A 22,984-nucleotide genomic window follows, 5' to 3' on the forward strand; every position below is an offset into this window, starting at 1 on the left:
TCCTCCCAGAATCTGAGCGACATGTTGGTTAGGTACATTGGTCATGCTAAATTCTCCCTCAGGGTAACCAAACAGGCAGCAGAGTGTGGAGACTGGGGGATTTTCACAGTAATTTCATTGCAGTGTTAATGTAAGCCTACTTGTGACTAACAAATATAATAAACTAACTTTAGAAATCTTTAGATTTAACCTAAAAGCTGCGCATCACGGTTGATGTATTTTCAATCCGGTGGAACATTTTGAGTCTGTGTAGATGGCTACTGTGTTATCGTTACTCAAAACAGCATTATAAAAACACAAGACAGTTTTGGTCAATAGGGTGCATTCATATAACTTTGCTTCAATGATAATTACTGGATTTTTAAAAAAAAAAATCACTCACTCACAATCTAGAAAATTTCCAAGTGGAATTAAATGCAGAATTTTAATTCTTGCATTATATTTTCCTTGCAAATTTTTAAAAGCTTCTTTCTCTTCGTGGGATTTAAATAAATATTAAAACCCGGTACAGGGAAAAGCGTGGACTTAAACCCTACATATAGTGGAGTTATTTTGGGCTTCACAATGTACGAGGCCGTCAAATTTATGTTGTGGATCGATTTGTAATCTGTTTGTAGTTTACTTAATATTTTAAAAGTGGAGGTGATGTTTGAAACATTTTATACAGTAGTAAACAACACAAGTGACAATAATACTGTCAAAAATATTTTATAAAGTAATGTTGCAGAAGAACATGTTTCCATTTTGTATAGAACAGCATTCAAAATACCAACTACTGACAGCTACTTTGTGAGGTATTGTTACGTAGAGAATGCATTGTTTTATGAATTTATACAGGATGTACTTCATAAAAGATCATCATGGTTTACCACATGATAAAAAAATTTGAACTGAAAACATGTAGCTTACAGGCAGCAATACTTTCCATTGTAAATAAGTTGTAATGATTTGTGTTTGGTGACTTTCACTTCATTGTTTGAAATGCCTTTGTATGAATAATATTTCCTTACAATAAAGTACTTTATGCACAGTGTTCTGTCATTACTCTGATCCACTTCAATGAGGACTGAGGTGTCCTTGTGGGAATGGGACATGTCTTATGGCTATGGTTCTATAAGTAAAGGTTAAGAACACAAGACCGTACAAGCAGACAGTTCACTGCGGTTCTTAGTGGAAAGGATGCAGCAACACTGGCATTAGTCTGGTTGCTGTGGGTTCCATCATCTCCAAAAGGCATCCTTTGGCTGTGTGACTCAGCAATCAAGCCACAGATTCCTCCAAGCCTGTGTACATCGGCTAATCTTTTCAGGAGGTGATTTCTTTAATATTGAGAAAGCGAGGTGAAGTTAGCAGGTCCCTAAGTGCAGGACATCAAGCCTGAAAATTAACGGAGCAGTGAAGGAAATTCAAAAATTAGCGATTTATTGATTCCAGTGATGGATTTTGTAAGGGAACAGATTACAGAAGGCAGGGAACACCAAATAAACCTTTTCCTGATCCCAATAATCAGCTTCCTCCGCACTTAAACGATTCTGGTTCTCAATAATGAGGAAGAAGAAACTGTTTGTTGAGTGGTGTACTGGGATTGGAGAATAACAGAATGCTCAGAGAAGCAGAGATCATGTTATCACAGAACCATAGAATCCTGAAAGTGCAGGAGGCTGAAAGAGCATTCCAGCCAGGCCCTCCCCTCCACCCTATCCCAGGGACCCTGAGCATTTAGCGGCACATCTTTGGGCACTAAGGAGCAATTTAGCCTGGCCAATTGCCCCTAACCTACACATGGCCAATCTCCCTAACTTACATATCTTTGGCTATGCTAAATTGCCCTTTAGTATCCAATCAACTTAACCTGCATATCTTTAGACTGGGAGAAAACCGGAGCATTTGGAGGAAACCCATGCAGACATGGGGAGAATGTGCAAACTCCGCACAGACAGACACCCAAAGCTGGAATCGAACCTGGGTCCCTGGCACTCTAAGGCAGCAGTGCTAACCACTGTGCCACCGTACATCAGGACTGATTGTTGCAAAATTAAATGATGGTCTTTCAGATTATCACACCCAAAATCTGACAACTTTATCCCAAGTGTTTCTGATGATGACTATTGTAAAAATCAGACACACACTGCATTCTTTAAACAATGTAATATTGGTTTAGGATAGCACATCATAAAGTACATAATGAAGGCAGTAATTATAAAGAAACAAAAATGAACTATTTTGCTACATGATGTGATGCCTTAAAAATTGCTAGTATCAATTTTTATTTTGCTTGTCCTATCATTTATATTTTATACACAGCACTGATGTAGCTGGGATACACAAATGTAGATATGGTTCCAGTACCCTGTACTACATAACAAAGTACATCATCTCATTAACCATTTGCTTCGATCTGTTATAAGTCTGAATTGAATGCACTGAAAACAATTTGAGTCTGGAAAGAGAATAAGGGGTGATGTGGGAGAGTGGCTGTATTATATGAGTGTTCCCTTTACAGACTGATTGCAGCATACTAACTTGCGAATTTTGCAAAGATGATAGATACCTTCAAGCTGCCCGTAAGGAGTTACCATCCGTTGGACATGCACTCTTCAATGTAAACTGAGAAACATAAGCTGCTTAATGTTTTGTATGTTAATTTCAATAAAGGAAACGCATTCTGCTACATCTAGTCTAGATGAGCACATGACAAAATGCCATGCTCAACCCAGAACAGACTGAGCAGTACCTGGATCCAACAGTTAAACTAGGACAATCCAATGCCTCTGAAGTCTCCACAATGAAGGAGAAAAACTAATGACAGATTTCGGAGTGAATCTCGGTCAGCGCAGAGCGAATTTGGGTCTATCATAGAAAGGACATACAAAAATAACTGGCCAAGCTGCATGCGTGAGTGGAAACTCAAATCTTTAATCCTTTTGCAAACCACATTCAACACTGCAAACTACAATTCATCTTGGATGAGAAACAGTAAAAACACAATCAAATATAATTAGAGGGAATACTCACATTTGAAGCTTCTTCCAAAACAAAAATTGTCTCAAAGGATGGAATTAAGAAACAATACAAAATATATATATAATCACAGAAATCTACGGTGTAGGAGGCCATTTGGCCCATCAAATCTGCACCAACCACAATCTCACCCAAGCCCTATTCCCCATAACCCCATGCATTTACCCGAGCTAGCCCCCCTGACACAAGGGTCAATTTAGCATGGCCAATTACCTAACCCGCACACCTTTGGACTGTGGGAGGAAACCAGAGCACCTGGAGGAAACCCGCGCAGACACGGGGAGAATATGCAAACTCCACACAGACAGTGACACAAGCTGGGATATCCTTGCTTAAAAGGGATGAATAAAGCAGGCCGCACGAGAACGGGGTGAAAAGGGGTTACGGAGCTCACAGTACTGAGTTGACATGCATACCATTATAATGTACGTGGGCACAGCTGGGAAGTTCAGTAATTCCTCCAACTCTGATCCCAGTGATACTAATCAGCTGTTTTAACTAATATTCCAAAAACCTGTTAAATTTAATCACTTGGATTGAAAGGCAGTGGGTGCGAAATGTCCCCATTTATCCTCAGTCATCCATTAGGCCTGATTATTATTTAATCTGAAAGTTGTGCAATCCTAAAAATAGATTCATTTTTCACCTTTTTTTTGCTGCTGTTGCAACCATTATCTCACTATTGTTTGCAAACATGTCCCTCCCATCCCTAGCCAACTTGATTTCATCTTTATTCTTGAACTTCACTGATGACACGTCCGTTGAATGTTAAATATGACAGCAGTGGTGCCTGGCACAAACGTCAGCTAGACAGCTTGCATTTCTTTTAAAATTAGCACTTGGCAGTCGTGACTGTTAGAGGGGCTTAACTCACATATACCGGGGTTTGGATTCTTTCCGCAACGTACCCCGGGTCATGTCAAATCTCCGGCAAGATTCCCTGCTCTCTAAAAAGAGCAGTGGTGTTAACTTCAGTCCAGCATAACCTTCCCCAGTTCTCCTTTGCGGAATGTTCTGATGAAGTCATACGCAGCTGCACTGTAGTTTGGTATGAGAATGTTCACGTCCCCTGGAAATTGCAACAGCGACTATTATTTTTATCCAGTCTTGTGAAATTACAATCAAATTTTAAGTTGATTGCAGTGTTAATGTAAGTCTACTTACAGTCATAGAGGTTTACAGCATGGAAACAGGCCCTTCGGCCCAACTTGTCCATGCCATTTTTTTTTAACATTCTTAAACTGATCTCAATTGCCTGCGTTTGGCCCATATCCCTCTCGACCCATCTTAGCCATGTAACCAGTTAAATGCTTTTTAAAAGATAAAATTGTACCCGTCTCTACTGCTGCTTCTGGCAGCTCGTTTCAGCCACTCGCCACCCTCTATGTGAAAAAGTTGCCCCTCTAGATCCTTTTATATCTCTCCCCTCTCATCTTAAACCTATGCCCTCTAATTTTAGACTCCCCAACCTTTGGGAAAAGATATTGACTATCTAGCTGATCGGCACCCCTCATTATTTTGTAGACCTCTTGTGAAACTAATAAATAAACTTTAAAGTTTAAAAGCTAACTGTATCATGTATCAATAACATCAGTACATTTGGATGTTTTTAAAAGTTTATTCATGGGACATGGGCATCATTGGCTGGGCCAGCATTTATTGCCCATTGCTAGTTGCCCAAGGGCAGTTGAGAGTCAACCACATTGCTGTGGCTCTGGAGTCACATGTAGGCCAGACCAGGTAAGGACAGCAGATTTCCTTCCCTAAAGGACATTAGTGAACCAGATAGATTTTTTCCAACAATGGTTTCACGGTCATCAGTAGATTCTTGATCCCAGATATTTTTCATTAAATTCAAATTTCACCATCTGCTGTGGCAGGATTCGAACCCAGGTCCCCAGAACATTAGCTGAGTTTCTGGATTAATAGTCTAGTGATAATACCACTAGGCCATCAATAATACCAGCATGTCATTTATAGTCATTTTCATGCTTTGTATTAGGCTTATAGCTCAAGCAAATATACAGGGATATCACAATATAGAACAGGTAACACAATGAAAAATACTGACCCTGTAATGTTCCATGTGAGTTAACTGCAGTTTCCATGTGGCAGGAATTATGGTGATTCATATTGGATGGTCTATCAGCACCAACATGTAATTTTCTACCAACATTTGAACCTATAAATTAGGAGGACTAAGCCACTCTGCCCCTTGAGACTGTTCTGCTATTCCAGACAATCATGGCTGATCTGATTGTAACCTCAATCCCACATTTCACGGCCCCCACCACCCCCACCCCCAACAAACCAGCCCCCGAAAACATTCCACCTCCCGAACCACATGGATTTTAATTTCAGTACGGAGTAACAGTTAAGCACAACTCGCCACTTACCAACACCAGTGATGGCTTTTACTTTCTGTGTCTTGCCCAGCTTTACAGCTATTTTCTTGAGCACAGTCGGTAGATCATCGCAGGGCTCTCCCAGCTGGTACCATTCCACATATCTGAAAGGGAGTCACAGCGACCGACTGAGTAATCAGAACATGACTGTGATTTATCAGGCAAATGCCCAACAAATGCTTTCTGTTTAACGTCCGCACTGATTGAATGGTTGCACTCTCTGAGCCATGAGCTCACTGGCCCACATGTTTAAGAGTTAAATCTAGCGGACATTTCAGTACTGAGGGAGTGCTGCACTGCTGAAAGCCCCAACCATTTGGATCAGATGTTACACTGAGGTACCATCTGCTATTAAAGTCATGCAAAAGATTCAATGGCGCGATTCAAAGAGTAACGGGTCTCCCAACATTTAATCCCTCAATCATAGAATCCCTACAGTGCAGAAGGTCGGCCATTTGGTCCATCGAGTCTGCACCGACAACAATCCCACCCAGGGCCCTATCCCTGTATTCCTATGTATTTATCCTGCTAGTTCCCCTGAGACTAAGGAGTAATTTAGCAAGGTCAATCCACCTAATCTGCTCATCTTTGGACTGTTGTAGGAAACCGGAGCACCCGGAGTAAACCCACGCCAGCACGGGGAGAACGTGTGGACTCCGCACAGAGTGACCCGAGGCTGAAGTTCAACCCGGGTCCCTGTCCCAAGATGTGTAGGTTAGATGGATTGGCCTGGGGAAGTGCGTGGAGTTATGGGGATAGGGTGAGGGGCAAGAGGGCCTGGGTAAGATGCTCTGTCAGAGAGTTGGTGCAGGCTCAGTGGGCATCTTCTACACTGTAGGGATTCTGCGATACTGAGCTAAATTATTGACTACAGCTCAGTTTATTTATGCATACCCAATCAGTAATTGTGTCACAGTCTCGGGTGACTATGTGGAGTTTGTTCTCCCCGTGTCTGCATGGGTTTCCTCCAGATGCTTCCGGCTTCCTTCCACAGTCCAAAGATGTGCTGGTTAGGTTGATTGACCATGCTAAATTGATCCTAGTGTCAGGGGAACTAGCAATTGCCCCTTAGTGTGTCAAGGAGATTAGCAGGGCAAATATGTGTGGTAATGGGGATAGGGCCTGGGTAGGATTGTTGTAGGTGCAGACTCAATGAGCCAAAATGGGATTGTATGTGGTGGGATTCGAACGCAGGTCCTCAGAGCATTATCCAGGGTCTCTGGATTAGTAGACCAGTCAAAACAGCTACATAGATTTGAGCCAAAGAGAGGGACATAAAATCTCATAAATAAAGGATCCAAACACTTAGCGGTGGTTTGATTATCCAGATGCTGTGTTTCTTCTAAACTCCAGGGCCTTCATTGCTACCAGTGTACATTATACATTTCCACTCCGATTATGTGCAAATGCAACAGTCAGACCCACATATGAACTTTTATAATTGTAACACAATTGGTTGGAAAACAATTCTTACTCAAACTTCTGTTGTTTGTTGAGCGTGAAAAGTAGGTAATCTGCAATTACTTCTTCTCCTACCAAGTGGTCCAATATCGTCCCTGGTGGAAATACAAATTACAAAGTCACTGTGTAAGAAGAATGAACAACATTACGTTTACACAGCGCCTTTCACACGCACACGACATTGCAAAGATGCTTGCCTTCATCGGACGGGGCATCGAGTATAAAAGTTGGCAAGTTATGTTAGTGACATAAAACATTGGTAAGGCCACATTTGGAATTCTATGCCCAATTCCGGTTGCCGCACTACAGAAGGAAGTGGTGGCTTTGGAGGGAGTGCAGAAAAGGTTTACCAGGATGTTGCCTGGTATTCAGGGTATTAGCTATGAGGAGAGATTGAATAAACTGGGTTCATTTGCCCTGGAAAGATGGAGGCTGAAGGGTGACCTGATAGAAGCTTATAAAATTATGAGGGGTAGAGATAGGATGAATATTTGGAAGCTTTTTCCCAGGGCAGAAATGACAATTACCAGGGGGCACAAGTACAAGGCAAGGGGGGAAAGGTTCAGTAGAGTTGTGTGGGGCAAGTATTTTTACACAGAGGGTATTGGGGGCCTGGAATGCACTGCCAAGTGAAGTGGTTGAGGCAGATACATTAGCAACACTTAAGATTTATCTGGATAGGCACACAAATTAGGTGGGGTACAAAGGGATACAGGGGGTTGCCCTAGATAGGACAACGTGATTGACTTGGAAAGCAGGAGGGCCTGTTCCTGTGCAGTACTGTTCTTTGTTCTGACAGGATAGCCGCTGTTCTCAGCAGCCAATCCCACAGCAGGATCCCACAAACAACAATGAGTTGAATAACCAGGTAATTTTTCTCAGCTGATTGGGTATTAAACGTTGGTTAGCCACTGGAAGAATTCCCCTGCCCTTGTTCAATTGGTGCCATGCGATCTCTCAAATGGGGTAGACAGGACCTTTGGTTTCACTGCTCACCGGCAAGTTGGCATCCTGGGATAGCAGGACTGTCATCCAAGGAGAGATTGGGTCGACTGGTGCCTGTATCCACTGGAGTTTAGAAGAATGAGAGGTGCATTGGCTGTGCTAAATTCTCCCTCAGTGTACCCAAACAGGCGTCGGAGTGTGGTGACTAAGGGATTTTCACAGTAACTTCATTGCAGTGTTAATATAAGCCTACTTGTGACAGTAATACATAAACTTAAGTCTCTTGTCATCAAGCAATCTCAATGGCTGAGGCAAAACAGAATTGCGTCTCTACAAAGGAAAGCCAGGGTCTTCATCCAACCTTCCAATAGTGAGTGACGTCATTTACGATCAGCACAGGCTTGGAGGGCTGAAAGGCCTGTTCTTGTGCTGTACTTGTCTTTGCCAAGATAAACTTGCTATACAAGGAATGGAGTACAAGTTAGTGCTATATTACTCTATGGCTAATGCACTGAAGGGTTAATAATGTTCAGTCTGTAAAGTTTCTCTTTAATCTTTCACCCTTTGAATGCTATCAGTAGTTTACTAGCCACTGTATAAGCCCAATGCTGAATGGAAATGATTGCTCTACACGCATTTTTATTATATTACCTTCCTATTCACAATCTCTGTATGTTAGCAACATTACACAGGCTCCTGTTAACAAAGATACAGGAGAAGAACATACCACATAGTGCCAGCTTCATGCCAACTTCCAAGCTTTCTATACGTGGAGAAAAGACGCCAGGGGTGTCCAATAAATACATGAGGGGTCTCTCGCAGACCTGTGGAAACAGACAACATTAACGAAGGCTTCTCATCTCCCCTCTGAAGGACAAGGGAAGGTGACAAGGAAAACGCCTGCCCTACATTCGAGCCAGTTGAATCCCCAACTGCAGCCCTGGTGACAAGGCACACTTTACATCTGGGCTAAAAAGATGGGAAACCGAGGAAAAGGAGTGTACAGCAGCTAGAAATCAGGCCACAGCAATGTGAAACCTTCGCTTCTCCACAATCGCCAAATAAAATGATTAATCCAGACACCGTTACCTTAAGGAACTGCTCCAGGGCAAATTAAATAAACTCTCTCCTCTTCACAATCTTATTTTCTAATTCTCATCAGTCTCAATAATGAAGCTACTTCTAAAAACAATACATACTTTTAAGAATTTGTTAATGAACTGCAATGAAACTTTGGGGCAGCGCAGTGCTTACTAGTGCTGCTTCACAGGGCCAAGGGCCCAGGTTTGATTCCCGGTTTGGGTGGAGTTTACACATTCTCCGTGTCTATGTGGGTTTCCTCCGGGTGCTCCGGTTTCCGCACACAGTCTGGTTAGGCGCATTGGCCACGCTGAATTCTCCCTCAGATGCCGGAGTGTGGCAACTAGGGGATTTTCATGGTCACTGCATTGCAGTGTTAATGTAAACCCACTTGTGACACTAATAAATAAACTTTAGATTTTACTTTTCACTGTATCCTGGTACACATGACAATAATAACTTAAATCAAATTCTTCTGGTTCAGAAAATAACATGCATTACAGTGTCAGTAACATTTGAAATGACTGTTTCCATGTAACTTAACTATTTAGTTTCAACTACCCGCTCAAGGTATTGTACAAGTGTGTATCCTCATATGCAGTATGCTTTATATCCTTATTGGTGGCGTTGACTGTGACTCACTCACTACTCCATTTGTCAGGCCAGCGTAATTGTGGGCTGCAAATTATTTTTGCACAATGCCTTAAAAAAGTATCCTGCGCATACAGGGGGGTGGGGTGGCAGTCACGCTTACCTGAATCTTTGTGAGCACGGCTCTGGTGACCCCTGGTTCCCCACCAACTCTGGAAGCTTTCCCTGAATAAAATACAAGTGTGGAAAACAGTCAGGCAGTGCTGAGCGACTCTGCTGCCCCTGAAAGTGGAGGCATCATCACTCTCAAGGTCAACAGGGTACACTCCTAACTTCACCACCTCTTCAACAGTAACTTACACCTGTTTAATGTACTAAAGCACTTCACAGGGCATTAGGCTGTGAGGAGAGGTTGAATAAACTAGGATTGTTTTCACTGGACAGACAGAGGCTGAGGGGAGACCCGGTCTACAAAATTATGAGAGGCTTAGACTTGATGGATAGTCAGAGGCTTTTTCCCCAGGGTGGAAGTGTCAATTACAAGGACGCAGAGGTTCAAAGTGAGAGGGGGAAAGTTTAAGGGAGATGCGCAGGGGAAATCTTTCACACAGAGCGTGGTGGGTGCCTGCTGCCAGAGGAGTGGTGGAAGCAGGCATTTAAGAGACATCTGGATGGGTACGTGAATAGGGAAGCAATAGAGGGATACGGACTGAGTAAGAGGTTTTTTTAGTTTAATTAGGATATTATGATCAGCACAGGCTTGGAGAGCTGAAGGGTCTATTCCCGTGCTATACTGTTCTTTGAAAATTTCTGTACTGAATTTGGCACAGACACATTATAAGATTTTACGATAGATGATCAAAGGCTAAGTAGAGGTAGGTTTTAAGGGACGTCTTTGAAGGAGAGGAAGGTGCAAGGCTTAGGGAGGAATTTTCAGAGTTTGGCGCCTTGGTAGCTGAAGTCAAGGCCATCAGCGATGGGGCGTGCAAGGGATCAGAACTGGAGGAGTGTAGAAATCTTGCAGGATCGCAGGACTGCAGGAAGTTACAAAGGTAGGGAGGACGAAGGATCTGATATCGAGGTGAGGGATATTGCTGGAGCAGGAGTAGAACACTGGAATCACAAGGGAATGGGACTTCCTGCAAGTCAGAACATGGGCAGCAAAGTTAAGATTTTAAAATTTATTTATTAGTGTCACAAGTTGGCTTACATTAACACTGCAATGAAGTTACTGTGAAAATCCCCATGTCACCATACGCTCTGTGGCCTGGTTGGGTACACTAAGGGAGAATTTAGCATGGCTAACCGGCATGTCTTTCGGACTGTGGGAGGAAACCCACACAGACACGGGGGGAACATGCAAACTCCACAGAGTGACCCAAGACGGGAATCGAACCTGGCACAGTAAGGCAGCAGTGCTAACCACTGTGCCACTGTGGTTATGTGATAAGTGGTCAGGAGGAGGAAGGCTGGGGAAGAAGATGAGTGACCTTGTGTTTTCCCAGTTGTAGAGGGTTAAAAAACACTTTGGCCAGATAGATCAGACCATTGCAACAACTCCAAGTGGTTGGTTAAGCAGTTGTGCTATTGAAGGGTTTGGGATCAAGGTGCATCTTAATGATCAAGGCAAGCTGAACCCTCAAAAGTCACCATGCCTCTGGTGGAGAGCTTAAGCAGAGGGCCAGGTAGATGGAGCACTCATCCCAGGACACATTCGTGTATCTTGTAGTGTCAGATTTCCACATGGTATGTGTAAAGGTCTGGGTCCACATTGACAGCTGTTTCACACAATGAAACCATCCATAAGATCTTAAGACATGAGAGCAGAATTAGGTCATTCAGCCCATTAAGTCTGCTCTGTCACTCAATCATGGCCAATATGATTCTATCCCCATTCTCCTGCTAGCTCCCTGTAACCCTTGATCCCCTTATTAATCAAGAACCTATCTATCTCTGTCTTAAAGACACTCAACGACCTGGCCCCACAGCCCCCTCTGTGGTAATGAGTTCCACAGATTCACCACCCTCTGGCTAAAGAAATTCCTCCTCATCTCGGTTTTAAAGGAGTGTCCCTTCACTCGGAGGTTGTGCACTCCACCAGGAACACTGCAGAGATAAAACAGAATGGGAAAAGAGTTGTCTGGGAATGTTTAATCAAGAATTACTGGATGGCTAACCTTCACCGTGTGGCCACCCATACTGTATTGTTGGCCAACCGTGGAATCATTGGAAAACTCTGCATCACAAGAAGAGGAGACAAACGTACAGCAGGTAAAGGTGAAAGAGAGGACCACACAAGACCATCACCTCAACAATCCACGATCATTGTGAGTGCTGCTCCCCATTGGAGTGTGGGTTTTACCTAATGTAGTGTGATCCTGGGTCTTTAACTGCCCCACACCCCCGCATCAGCCATTCTGGAATCAGCCAATGTGTCTTCACTGGATCCCAGTAATTGATACCCTCCTGTGGGCAGCACGATGGCAGAGTGGTTGGTATTGTTGCTTCTCAGTGCCAGGGATCGGGGTTCGATTCCTGGCTTGGATCACTGTGTGTGTGGAGTTTGCACGTTCTCCCCGTGCGTGCGTGGGTTTCCTCCGGGTGCTCCGGTTTCCTCTCTCATTCTGAAAGACGTGCTGGTTAGGTGCACTGACCCCAACAGGCGCCAGAGTGTGGCGAGTAGGGGGAGTTTCACAGTTACTTCATTGCAGTGTTAATGTAAGCCTTACTTGCAACACGAATAAATAAACTTCATTGGTCATTTCACTCTCCGAAGAGCTCTGAGAAAGGAACTTGGCAGCTCAGGAAGAAATTAGGAGGAGGATTACAGATGGGTGCTCTGATAACCAATATAGTTAGCACTGTTGTCAACAGCAGTTTGTGCGCTTGTTCACTCAGTTTTGTACCAATGTCAGGACTTTGGAGAATTATACCGCACCTTTCTTTAAATACATTCTCCGCATGGCATTGATCAGGGATGACTTGCCAACATTCGGTACGCCGATTACCATCAGGCAATATTCCAAATTCTAGGGGGAAACGAGATAAATGAGAAGATTTAAAATAGCTGGCGATCTAAAGGACTGAGCATGCTCCAACTCTGAATGATCGTGCTTGTGTATATTGCATTAATATAAATAAACTCACTGCAGGCAGCACACAACAGTGCATTAATCATTGAGGAAATGCTATTCTCTCCAATATTCCAACTCTCCGACTGGAACTCTTGACCTCATTTTCCACCACTCCAAATGATTTTACTTCTGTTGTCCTGACCCATAATTAATTATTCATATAAAATTATCACTCCTCTGAAGAACTGTTATACAAGCTATTTCACACTAACTCACACTGATCTAATACGAACTCCAATCAGAATGTGTCTATTGAACATCAGTACCCAAGAGTACTGGGGTAGACAGCACGTTGGCACAGTGGTTAGCACTGCTGCCTCGCAGCGTCAGGGACCTGGTTCGATTCCAGCCTCGGGTCACTGTTTGTGTGGAGCTTGCACATTCTCCCCATGTCTGCATGGGTTTCCCCCTACAGTCTGAAAGACGTGCTGGTTAGGTGCATTATCCACACCAAATTCTCCCTCAGTGTACCCGAAAAGGCGCCAGAATGTGGTGTCCAGGGGATTTTCACTAACTTCATTGCAGTGTTGATGTAAGCCTACTTGTGACGCTAATAAATAAACTTTAAACTTTACTTATTAATCTATCATTAATGTACCAGTGATGAACAGGAACTATAATCATAACCAAAGACCCATAAAGGACAGTGGCCGCAGGAAAATATGAACCATATATCCTATTCCCATTAGCAAGGCATCAGGGCAATCATCTGGGATATTCAACACCGCCTTCCAGACATGAATTCAGCAAGCTACAACGAGAACACGCTAAACCCAATCCCTCAAACAATGGGACACTGGCTGAGAAAGGTTAACTAAGTCACAAAGACACAGCCATGTTTGAATGAGTGGTTAACAGTCTGCGTGGGTTTCATCCGGGTCCTCCAGTTTCCGCTCACAGTCCAAAGATGTGCTAAATTGACCCCTAGTGTCATGGGGATTAGCTAGGGTAAATGCATGGGGTTATGGGGATAAGGCCTGGGTGGGATTGTGGCTGGTGCAGACTTGATGAGCCGAAAGGCCTGTTTTTGTATTGTAGGGATTCTATGAACTTCAAGATCATGTGTTAACTTCAAGTGTGTGTGTGTGTGAATGTGTGTGTGTGCGCGTATGTAAGTCAGGGCACATTTTTGTTTTTCTTAGTTACGTTTCAATTACAACAAAGCTAACCTCTGCCACTGTTTAACACAAGAAAATCTCTCCCATTGGTTCTCTTATCATCACAATGTGTGAGCAGTTAAACAGTTAGTGACTTGACAAGGTTATCCATTTTTTAAAACCCTACTGCAGTCAAACAAGGAGAGGGGAAAATGGGGACTCAGTCAACCCCTCCTCACTCAACTCTTAACTGTTACAACAAGCCATGGCTGTGCTGAGCCTTGCAGGCCCCGTGCGGCTGTGCAGTCGGAACATTGCGCCCCTCATTCTGTTGTCTGGTGACTTTGACATTCCTGAACGTACACCAATACTATTATCTGTAACCTCGGTGATTTAGAATCATGTGGAATACATGTTTGCCCTTCAGAATTTGATTGTTATATGTAGTATATTTGAGCTTTGACATTAAGCTACTGAATGCATTTTATAAACAGGAACTTAAGAAGAAGCGGTTGCCTAGCAATCCAAAGACCAAGAGTAATGCTCTGCGGATGTGGGTTCGAATCACACCACGGCAGATAGTGGAATTTAACTTCAATAAATATCTGGAATGAAAAGTGTAATGGTGACCATGAAACCATTGTCAATTTTTGTAAAAACCTACCAGGTTCACTAATGTCCTTTAGGGAAGGAAATCTGCTGTCCTTGCCCAGTCTGACCTACATGTGACTCCAGGCCCACAGCAGTGTGGCTAACTCTCAACCACTCTCTGAAATGGTGCAGTAAGCCACTCTGTTGTCCCAAACCGCTCAGCACTGTGGGTGTACCTACACCTTATGGACTGCAGCGGTTCAAAAAGGCAGCTCACCACCAATTTCTGAAGGATGATGAGGGATGGGCTATAATTGCTGGCCCAGCCAGCGATGCCGAAATGTGATCAATGAATTACAAATGCCTCAAATTGCTCACCTCTGCTCTGTGGAAGCGGTCACTTTTCTGAATGAGTTCTGTAACAGCAGGGACAATCTGTCAGAAATCCAAAAGCAGCAATTAAAGAAGGCAGCAAAAACAAAGTTCCGCATCCGAGGGAAGTTACTTCTACTTCTGCTGAGGCAACTTGCTTCCTGGTGCTGCTTTCGACGTCAGAGAGAATTAGGTAGAAATTTCACACGTGGCTCACAGAAACATATTCAGGCACCTGTGTGCACTCTGGGCTACGTATTACTAAGAACTAGGAGCAGGAGTAGGCCATCTGGCCCCTTGAGCCTGCTCCGCCATTCGATAAGACCATGGCTGATCTTTTTGTGGACTCAGCTCCACTTACCCACCCGCTCACCATAACCTTTAATTCCTTTACTGTTCAAAATTCTATCTTTGCCTTAAAAACATTCAGTGAGGTAGCCTCGACTGCTTCACTGGGCAGGGAATTCCACAGATTCACAACCCTTTGGGTGAAGAAGTTCGTCTTCAACTCAGTCCTAAGTCTGCTCCTCCTTATTTTGAGACCATGCCTCCTAGTTCTAGTAGACCTTGGTTTGTATTTGCCAGAAATGATTATGTAGTTTAAGTGCCATAATACTGCACATTCTTGCTGATGTCAGGGCAAGGATCTCAGTGTAACTGCAGCCGAGGCAGTACCTGTTCACCGTTTGAGGATAGCCTGAAGGAGTCGGCATTGCAATCCTTCAGTTTTGTGCCAAGATAGCGACGGTAAGGTGGTAGAGTGGTTAGCACTGCTGCCTCACGGCGCCAGGGAGCCGGGTTCAATTGCTGGCTTGGGTGACTGTCCATGCAGAGACTGCATGTTCTCCCCTACGTCTGCGTGGGTTTCCTTCGGGTGCTCCGGTTTCCTCCCACAGTCCAAAAGATGTGCAGGTTAGATGGATTGACCATGTTAAACTGCCCCTTAGTGTCAGGGGGAGCAGCTAGGGGGAAATACATGGGGTTATGGGGATAGGGCTTGGGTGGGATTGTGGTCAGTGCAGACTCGAGGGGCCAAATGGTCTCCTGCTGCATTGTAGAGATTCTATGAAAATGCAAGCAGTACAACAGGCTGTTTTAAATTTGAAACTTAAAATTGAACATTTTAACTGTCAATCCATGAGAACACTTTGAAGTTCGTACAACTGTAACCATTCCCAACAAGAAGTTTCAGCAGCAAAGTGTGGTGATCAGAAGGTTGCACAGAGAGTGAAATATCCATGGAGATGCCTCCACTTTCCCACTGAAGAATAGTGCAAATAGTAACAGAAAAGGAGTCTGTCTGTCTGTCCGATCTTCTTTAATGCCAGGATGCAGTGGTAAAACAAAGCCTGTTTGCTTTGTTGAACAAACTGATTCAAGAGAACAGAAATATGCTAGTTAGGTTGATTGGCCATGCTAAATTGACCCTCGTGGCAGGGGGATTAACAGGGGTTGCAGGAGTAGGGCCTGGGTGGGATTGTGGTCGGTGCAGACTCAATGGGCCGAGTGGCCTCCTTCTGCACTATAGAGATTCTATGAAATCTCTCTCAGATTTGAGGATTTGCTAAATGTGCCATTAAGGTTTACTGCAACTCTGGCTTGCAAATACAGGTCACAACAATATCATACGACAAAATGTTAGGTTTATCTCTTGAGCAGATCTAGAATTTGGTGGGATTTCTGGTGGCCTATTTCACTCAGTCCTGGCACTGGCTAACAAGGAGGCAGGGGCAGGATTTTTAGCTGGTTCAAAAATGGCACTGCTGCCTCACAGCGCCAGGGACCCGAGGGAGGAGAGGCTGTCTCCGAGGCAGATGAAGGGGCGGTCACGCTTTAGACTTTTTTGTTTAAACGAGGCAGGAATTCAGGAGGGTAATCGTCCCACCATTCCATAGCTACTTACACTCAAAAAACATTCACATTACGAGTGAAAATCCTTTTATGGCCACCAGCACTGGCCAGGGAAATTCCTGGAAGCGGGACTGGCTGCTCGTGGAAGCTCTCAGCCCTGGCATTGACTATCATGAAGGGTAGGGGCAGCATTCTCAGCTGTGGCACACTGGTTAGCACTGGAGTTAGCGGAATGCCCACTGGTAGATTTTACCCCCTCCTGCCCACCCTTTCAAACAAATTCAACTGCAAGTTAAGAACTTACTTTCTTTACATGTACATCCCTCTCCCGTAGGCAGTCCGTGAACAGAACGTTCTGAATTCCTTGCTGTTCCAATTGGTTCAGGATTCTCTAAATAATAAACAGAAAGTGACCTCCATGAGGCAAAATAGTTTCTTTCACTGTTTTAAAGATCAGGAGCTTGAAAACAGCTCACTACCTCGCTCGTGTCTGACCATATTTTTATCTGGCTTCAGACAAGTGCAAAAGTTTTGCTCTCCAACTCCCATTTCAATGCCTTTCAGGATTAAAACCAGCAAATACAGTATGCGCATCTGTCCTTGTGCTCCGCTGTGGAATCAGGGATTTTTCCTACAAAAGAGACCAGAATTGGAAAGTACTCTTGTCAGCTCCATTAATACTTGGGTGGCACAGTGGTTAGCACTGGTGCCTCACAGCGCCGGGGACCCAGGTTCAATTCCAGCCTCGGGTCAGTGTCTGCGTGGAGCTTGCACATTCTCTCCATGTCTGTGTAGGTTTCGTCCGGTTGCTCCAGTTTCCTCCCGCTGGTGTGTAAGATGTGAAGGTTAGGCGGACTGGCCATGCTGAATTGCCCCTTAGTGTCCAGAGATAAGCAGAGTGGGTGGTGGATTAACATATTGGGACTCTAAGGGGCAATTCAGCATGGCAAATCCACCTACCCTGCACATCTTAGGACTGTGGGAGGAAACGGGGGCAACTCAGAGAAAAACCATGCAGACACGGAGAGAATGTGCAAACTCCACACAGATAGACAGTCACCCAAGGGTGAAATCGAACCTGGGTCCCTGGTGCTGTGAGGCAGCAGTGCTAACCACCATGTCATCCTTTGCTGGTTCTTCTTCAGAACTGTTCTGAATGAGTTCCAAAGACTCAAAATGCTAACTCTGTTTTTCTCTCTCCACAGATCTCGCCAGACCTGCTGAGTTTTTGTCGCATTTTCTGTTTTTATTACAGCGGTGGGCCCGCCACTGGAGTAGCAAGTGCCAATCAGAGGGGAGTTACCACAAACTTCTTCCCCTACATAGAAATACAAATATCACACGGGGAAATTGGGGAACAGCACGTGGAGTCGACAGCTCAGCTTGTTACAAATACTACACCTGCTTATTTGTTAAATCAGCTAAATCCATTTTGTTCAGGACCAGCAGATGGGGCCTGACACCCAAAGTCTCCTCAAACACAGGGTTACGTCCAGACAAAGGGATGTAATATGGATAGTCAAGGATAGCTGCACGTAGAAATGTGTTGCATAGCCACGATCAACGCACTGTATTAAACTGTACTGCTGCAGACACCAGTTATCCATCACCCTGGGAATCGGCTCGCTATGGGGTGAGATTTTCCCTGGAATTCAGCAAAGGCCAACGTCAGGTGGGGAAAGCGGGGGGGTTGAAGCTGCCGACAGCAATGGTCGATTTCACCGTCACATGGGGTGGGGGCGATTCTCCCAGCTCGTGCAGTGCAGTGGGCAGAAGGCATCAGTGGAGGCCATTTCGCACCATGGCCTCCGAGAGTCTCCCAGACCAAGATTTCCAGTGTAAGCAGCTCTGCACCGGCAGCTCCATTTTACTCCACAGGCCCGGGACTGAGGTTTCCTGGCCCGCTAGTATCTCCACTCCACCCCCACCAGATGTGGCTCACTCCAGCGGGGGTTTCCTCCTGCTCCGCACTAACAGGGAACAGGCCCAACCACGCTGGAGGGAACAGAGGCTATTGAATCATCCCCCTCACTCCCCGCCTTCCACCACTGGAAGGTCGGGTGTAAGGGGGTGGGGGGAGGGAGTGTTGCCTCTTGGACATTGTCAGACTGACATTGCCAGCCTGGTCTGCAGCACTGCCCAAGGGGCAAAGTGGCACTGCCCACTGGGCACCTCAGCACTGCCCACTGGGCATCAGGCAGTGCCAATCAGACCTATTGGGGGGGCAGGACCTACTGGGGTAATGATCAGTAGGGGTTGGTCCCAGTGCCACTCTGTGCCGAGATGGCTGGGTGAGGGAGGGAGGAAGTGATTGGGGCCGGCCATCCCGAGAGTGGGTGGGGGGTCAAGGATATATTCTTGGGGAACATCAGGCCATTGGTGATTCTCCAGTTACAATGGATCAGGTACGAAAGGAGTCTCGCTCGGTCGGATGGGGGTGGTGGGTTAACCATGTCAAAGGCTGAACAGGGGATAGTTTACCTGCACAGTATCACAGTCACATTGGATGCAACTTCTAACCTTTGTCGGAGCCATTTCAATACTGACAGGGCAGAGATTTGATCGGAGAGAGTCAAACATGAGACTCTCAGAAAGGCAGGCATGGATCTGGGGTAGGCCAAAAAAAGGGTTTGAACTGAACATGAAGCAAATAGGTCAGTTAAATTAATGATTCACTCTTTATATTGAAGTACCAGTTTAGTGCATTGTAATTTTTAACGGCTAACTTTCCAGATGTCGAAATACCCAAGTAGATTCTGGAGTGAGCTGATGAAAAGCAAAGTCAGTAAGGATATTCTGGCATCATGAACTTCAATAACGCAATCCACGTTTTTCAGACTTGCTTGCATCTTTCTGAGCCCTAGAATAAGAACATAAGAACAAATAAAATAGAATAAAACACATCAGAAACATGCCTCAGGTTACAGGTGTAACGTACAAAGAACTTACTGAAGAATTATCCCCATCACTGACCCAGACTCCCCCAGACCCTCACTCACTGACCCAGGGGTCTCCAGACCCTCACTCACTGACCCAGACTCCCCCAGACCCTCACTCACTGACCCAGACTCCCCCAGACCCTCACTCACTGACCCAGGGGTCTCCAGACCCTCACTCACTGACCCAGGGACCTCCAGACCCTCACTCACTGACCCAGACTCCCCCAGGCCCTCACTCACTGACCCAGGGGTCTCCAGACCCTCACTCACTGACCCAGGGGTCTCCAGACCCTCACTCACTGACCCAGGGGTCTCCAGACCCTCACTCACTGACCCAGACTCCCCCAGACCCTCACTCACTGACCCAGACTCCCCCAGACCCTCACTCACTGACCCAGGGACCTCCAGACCCTCACTCACTGACCCAGGGACCTCCAGACCCTCACTCACTGACCCAGACTCCCCCAGACCCTCACTCACTGACCCAGACTCCCCCAGACCCTCACTCACTGACCCAGACTCCCCCAGGCCCTCACTCACTGACCCAGACTCCCCCAGGCCCTCACTCACTGACCCAGGGACCTCCAGACCCTCACTCACTGACCCAGACTCCCCCAGGCCCTCACTCACTGACCCAGACTCCCCCAGACCCTCACTCACTGACCCAGGGACCTCCAGGCCCTCACTCACTGACCCAGGGACCTCCAGGCCCTCACTCACTGACCCAGACTCCCCCAGACCCTCACTCACTGACCCAGGGACCTCCAGGCCCTCACTCACTGACCCAGGGACCTCCAGACCCTCACTCACTGACCCAGGGACCTCCAGACCCTCACTCACTGACCCAGGGACCTCCAGACCCTCACTCACTGACCCAGGGACCTCCAGACCCTCACTCACTGACCCAGACTCCCCCAGACCCTCACTCACTGACCCAGGGACCTCCAGACCCTCACTCACTGACCCAGGGACCTCCAGGCCCTCACTGACTGACCCAGACTCCCCCAGACCCTCACTCACTGACCCAGGGACCTCCAGGCCCTCACTCACTGACCCAGTGACCTCCAGACCCTCACTCACTGACCCAGACTCCCCCAGACCCTCACTCACTGACCCAGGGACCTCCAGGCCCTCACTCACTGACCCAGGGACCTCCAGACCCTCACTCACTGACCCAGACTCCCCCAGACCCTCACTCACTGACCCAGACTCCCCCAGACCCTCACTCACTGACCCAGACTCCCCCAGACCCTCACTCACTGACCCAGACTCCCCCAGACCCTCACTCACTGACCCAGACTCCCCCAGACCCTCACTCACTGACCCAGGGACCTCCAGGCCCTCACTCACTGACCCAGGGACCTCCAGACCCTCACTCACTGACCCAGGGACCTCCAGACCCTCACTCACTGACCCAGGGACCTCCAGACCCTCACTCACTGACCCAGACTCCCCCAGACCCTCACTCACTGACCCAGGGACCTCCAGACCCTCACTCACCGACCTAGAGACCTCCCCCCCAGACCCTCACTCACTGACCCAGGGACCTCCAGACCCTCACTCACTGACCCAGGGACCTCCAGACCCTCACTCACTGACCCAGGGACCTCCAGACCCTCACTCACTGACCCAGACTCCCCCAGACCCTCACTCACTGACCCAGGGACCTCCAGACCCTCACTCACTGACCCAGGGACCTCCAGACCCTCACTCACCGACCTAGAGACCTCCCCCCCAGACCCTCACTCACTGACCCTTGGCCCAAGCCCACACCTTTGGCCATGTGTCCGGGGAACCACTTGGTCAGCTCCCGGTTCCCGAAATCGAAGCGGGGCCGGAACCTCAGCGCAGCCGCCCGGCAGCTCATGGGGCTCCGGGTCGGATTTCCACTCGAGGCCGAGGCTCCGAGGCCTGTTCCCCGGGAGAAACCGCTGCAAACCCCCAAGGGAGCGGAGACTCTACCCCCGACCCGGGATGGAGAGATCCCAAATCACCCCCCAATCCCGGGAAGCGTCTCCAAATCAACCCCAAACCCCGGGGAGCGTCTCCAAATCAACCCCAAACCCCGGGGAGCGTCTCCAAATCACCCCCAAATCCCGGGGAGCGTCTCCAAATCACACCCAATCCCGGGGAGCGTCTCCAAATCACGCCCCCCTCCCAAATCCCGGGGAGCGTCTCCAAATCACACCCAATCCCGGGGAGCGTCTCCAAATCACACCCAATCCCGGGGAGCGTCTCCAAATCACCCCCAAACCCCGGGGAGCGTCTCCAAATCACCCCCAACCCCAAGGAGCGTCCCCAAATCACTCCCCAGCCCCAGGGAGCGAGTCCAAATCACACCAATCCCGGGGAGCGTCTCCAAACCACCCCCAACCCCGGGGAGTGTCTCCAAATCACCCCAACTCCGGGGAGCGTCTCCAAATCACCCCCAAGGATCGTCCCCAAATCACTCCCCAGCCTCAGGGAGCGAGTCCAAATCACCCCAATCCCGGGAAGCATCTTCAAATTACCCCCAAACCCAGAGAGCATCACCAAATCACTCCCAACCCCAGGGAGAGTCTCCAAATCACCCCAACCCCGGGGATTGTGTCCAAATCACCTGATGCAGCCAAAGTGCAAGGCCCGCGTGATTTGCACCCCATCCACAAACACTCCCTCCTTCCACCACAGATGCTCAGTAACAGCAGTGTGCGCTATCTACAAGATGCACTGCAGCAATTCACCAAAGATCCTTAGATAGTACCTTCCACGTCCGCCATCTCTTCCATCTGGAATGACAAGGACAGCAGATACATGGGAAAACCACCACTTGCAAGTTCTCCTCCAAGCCACTCACCATCCTGACTTGTAAATGTATCGCCGTTCCTTCACAGTTGCTGGATCAAAATCCTGGAATTCCTTCCCTAATGGTATTGTGGGTCAACCCACAGCACATGGACTGCAGCGATTCAAGAAGGCAGCTCACCAGCATCTTCTCAAAGGGCAATGAGGGATGGGCAATAAATGCTGTACCAGCCAGCGATGCCCATGTCCCATGTGAGTAAAAATCACCATCTTGTTCTTATGCTCAGGTTTCCATCCTCAACCTGCTGTGATGTTCCAGTGAAGTCCAACACAAGCTGATTAGGCTCTGTATAGCCTTCCGGATTCACCATTGAGTTCAACAACTTCAGACCAGGAACTGTCCTCCAAATGGATTTTTTTTTGCCAAGTGCCAATCTTTCTTGTTTTTGCTATCAGGCTGAGCTGACCTTTTATTCTACTATGAACACCTACTCTGGATCAATGCTTTGCTTCTTTTTACAACCATCACCACCCCCATTGCCTTTTGTTACATAACAACTTTAATATTTAATCTGCCCTGCCCCGACCTTCCCTTTTCCATAGAATCCTACAGTGCAGAACAAGGCCATTTGACCCATCAAGCCTGCACTGACAACAGTCTCAGCCGAGCCCCATCCCTTGGTATTTTGCCAGCTAATCTCCCTGACACTTAG

General features: G+C 46.9%; 1 protein-coding gene across 2 annotated transcripts; it reads right to left on the minus strand.

The window, feature by feature from the left end:
- Window positions 1-367: 367 nt before the first annotated feature.
- mtg1 (mitochondrial ribosome-associated GTPase 1) lies at window positions 368-22,655 on the minus strand. 2 transcript variants are annotated; one of them, XM_080215559.1, is made up of 11 exons: window positions 22,324-22,655; window positions 19,342-19,408; window positions 17,950-18,052; window positions 16,853-16,939; window positions 14,704-14,760; window positions 12,442-12,532; window positions 9,667-9,728; window positions 8,560-8,656; window positions 6,901-6,982; window positions 5,418-5,530; window positions 368-4,090 (listed from the first exon to the last, which is right to left on the minus strand). In XM_080215559.1, the coding sequence occupies exons 2-11, from the start codon at window positions 19,395-19,397 to the stop codon at window positions 3,993-3,995; spliced, it is 846 nt and encodes a 281-aa protein (XP_080071685.1). In that variant the 5' UTR covers window positions 19,398-19,408; window positions 22,324-22,655; the 3' UTR covers window positions 368-3,992. The 2 variants fall into 2 exon arrangements, with proteins under 2 accessions (XP_080071685.1, XP_080071684.1); XM_080215558.1 differs by lacking the exon at window positions 22,324-22,655 and adding an exon at window positions 21,261-21,456.
- Window positions 22,656-22,984: the final 329 nt, after the last annotated feature.

Source organism: Carcharhinus amblyrhynchos, chromosome 31 (genome assembly GCF_965287045.1).
Source record: "Carcharhinus amblyrhynchos chromosome 31, sCarAmb.v2.hapA, whole genome shotgun sequence".
Lineage (NCBI taxonomy): Eukaryota > Metazoa > Chordata > Chondrichthyes > Carcharhiniformes > Carcharhinidae > Carcharhinus > Carcharhinus amblyrhynchos.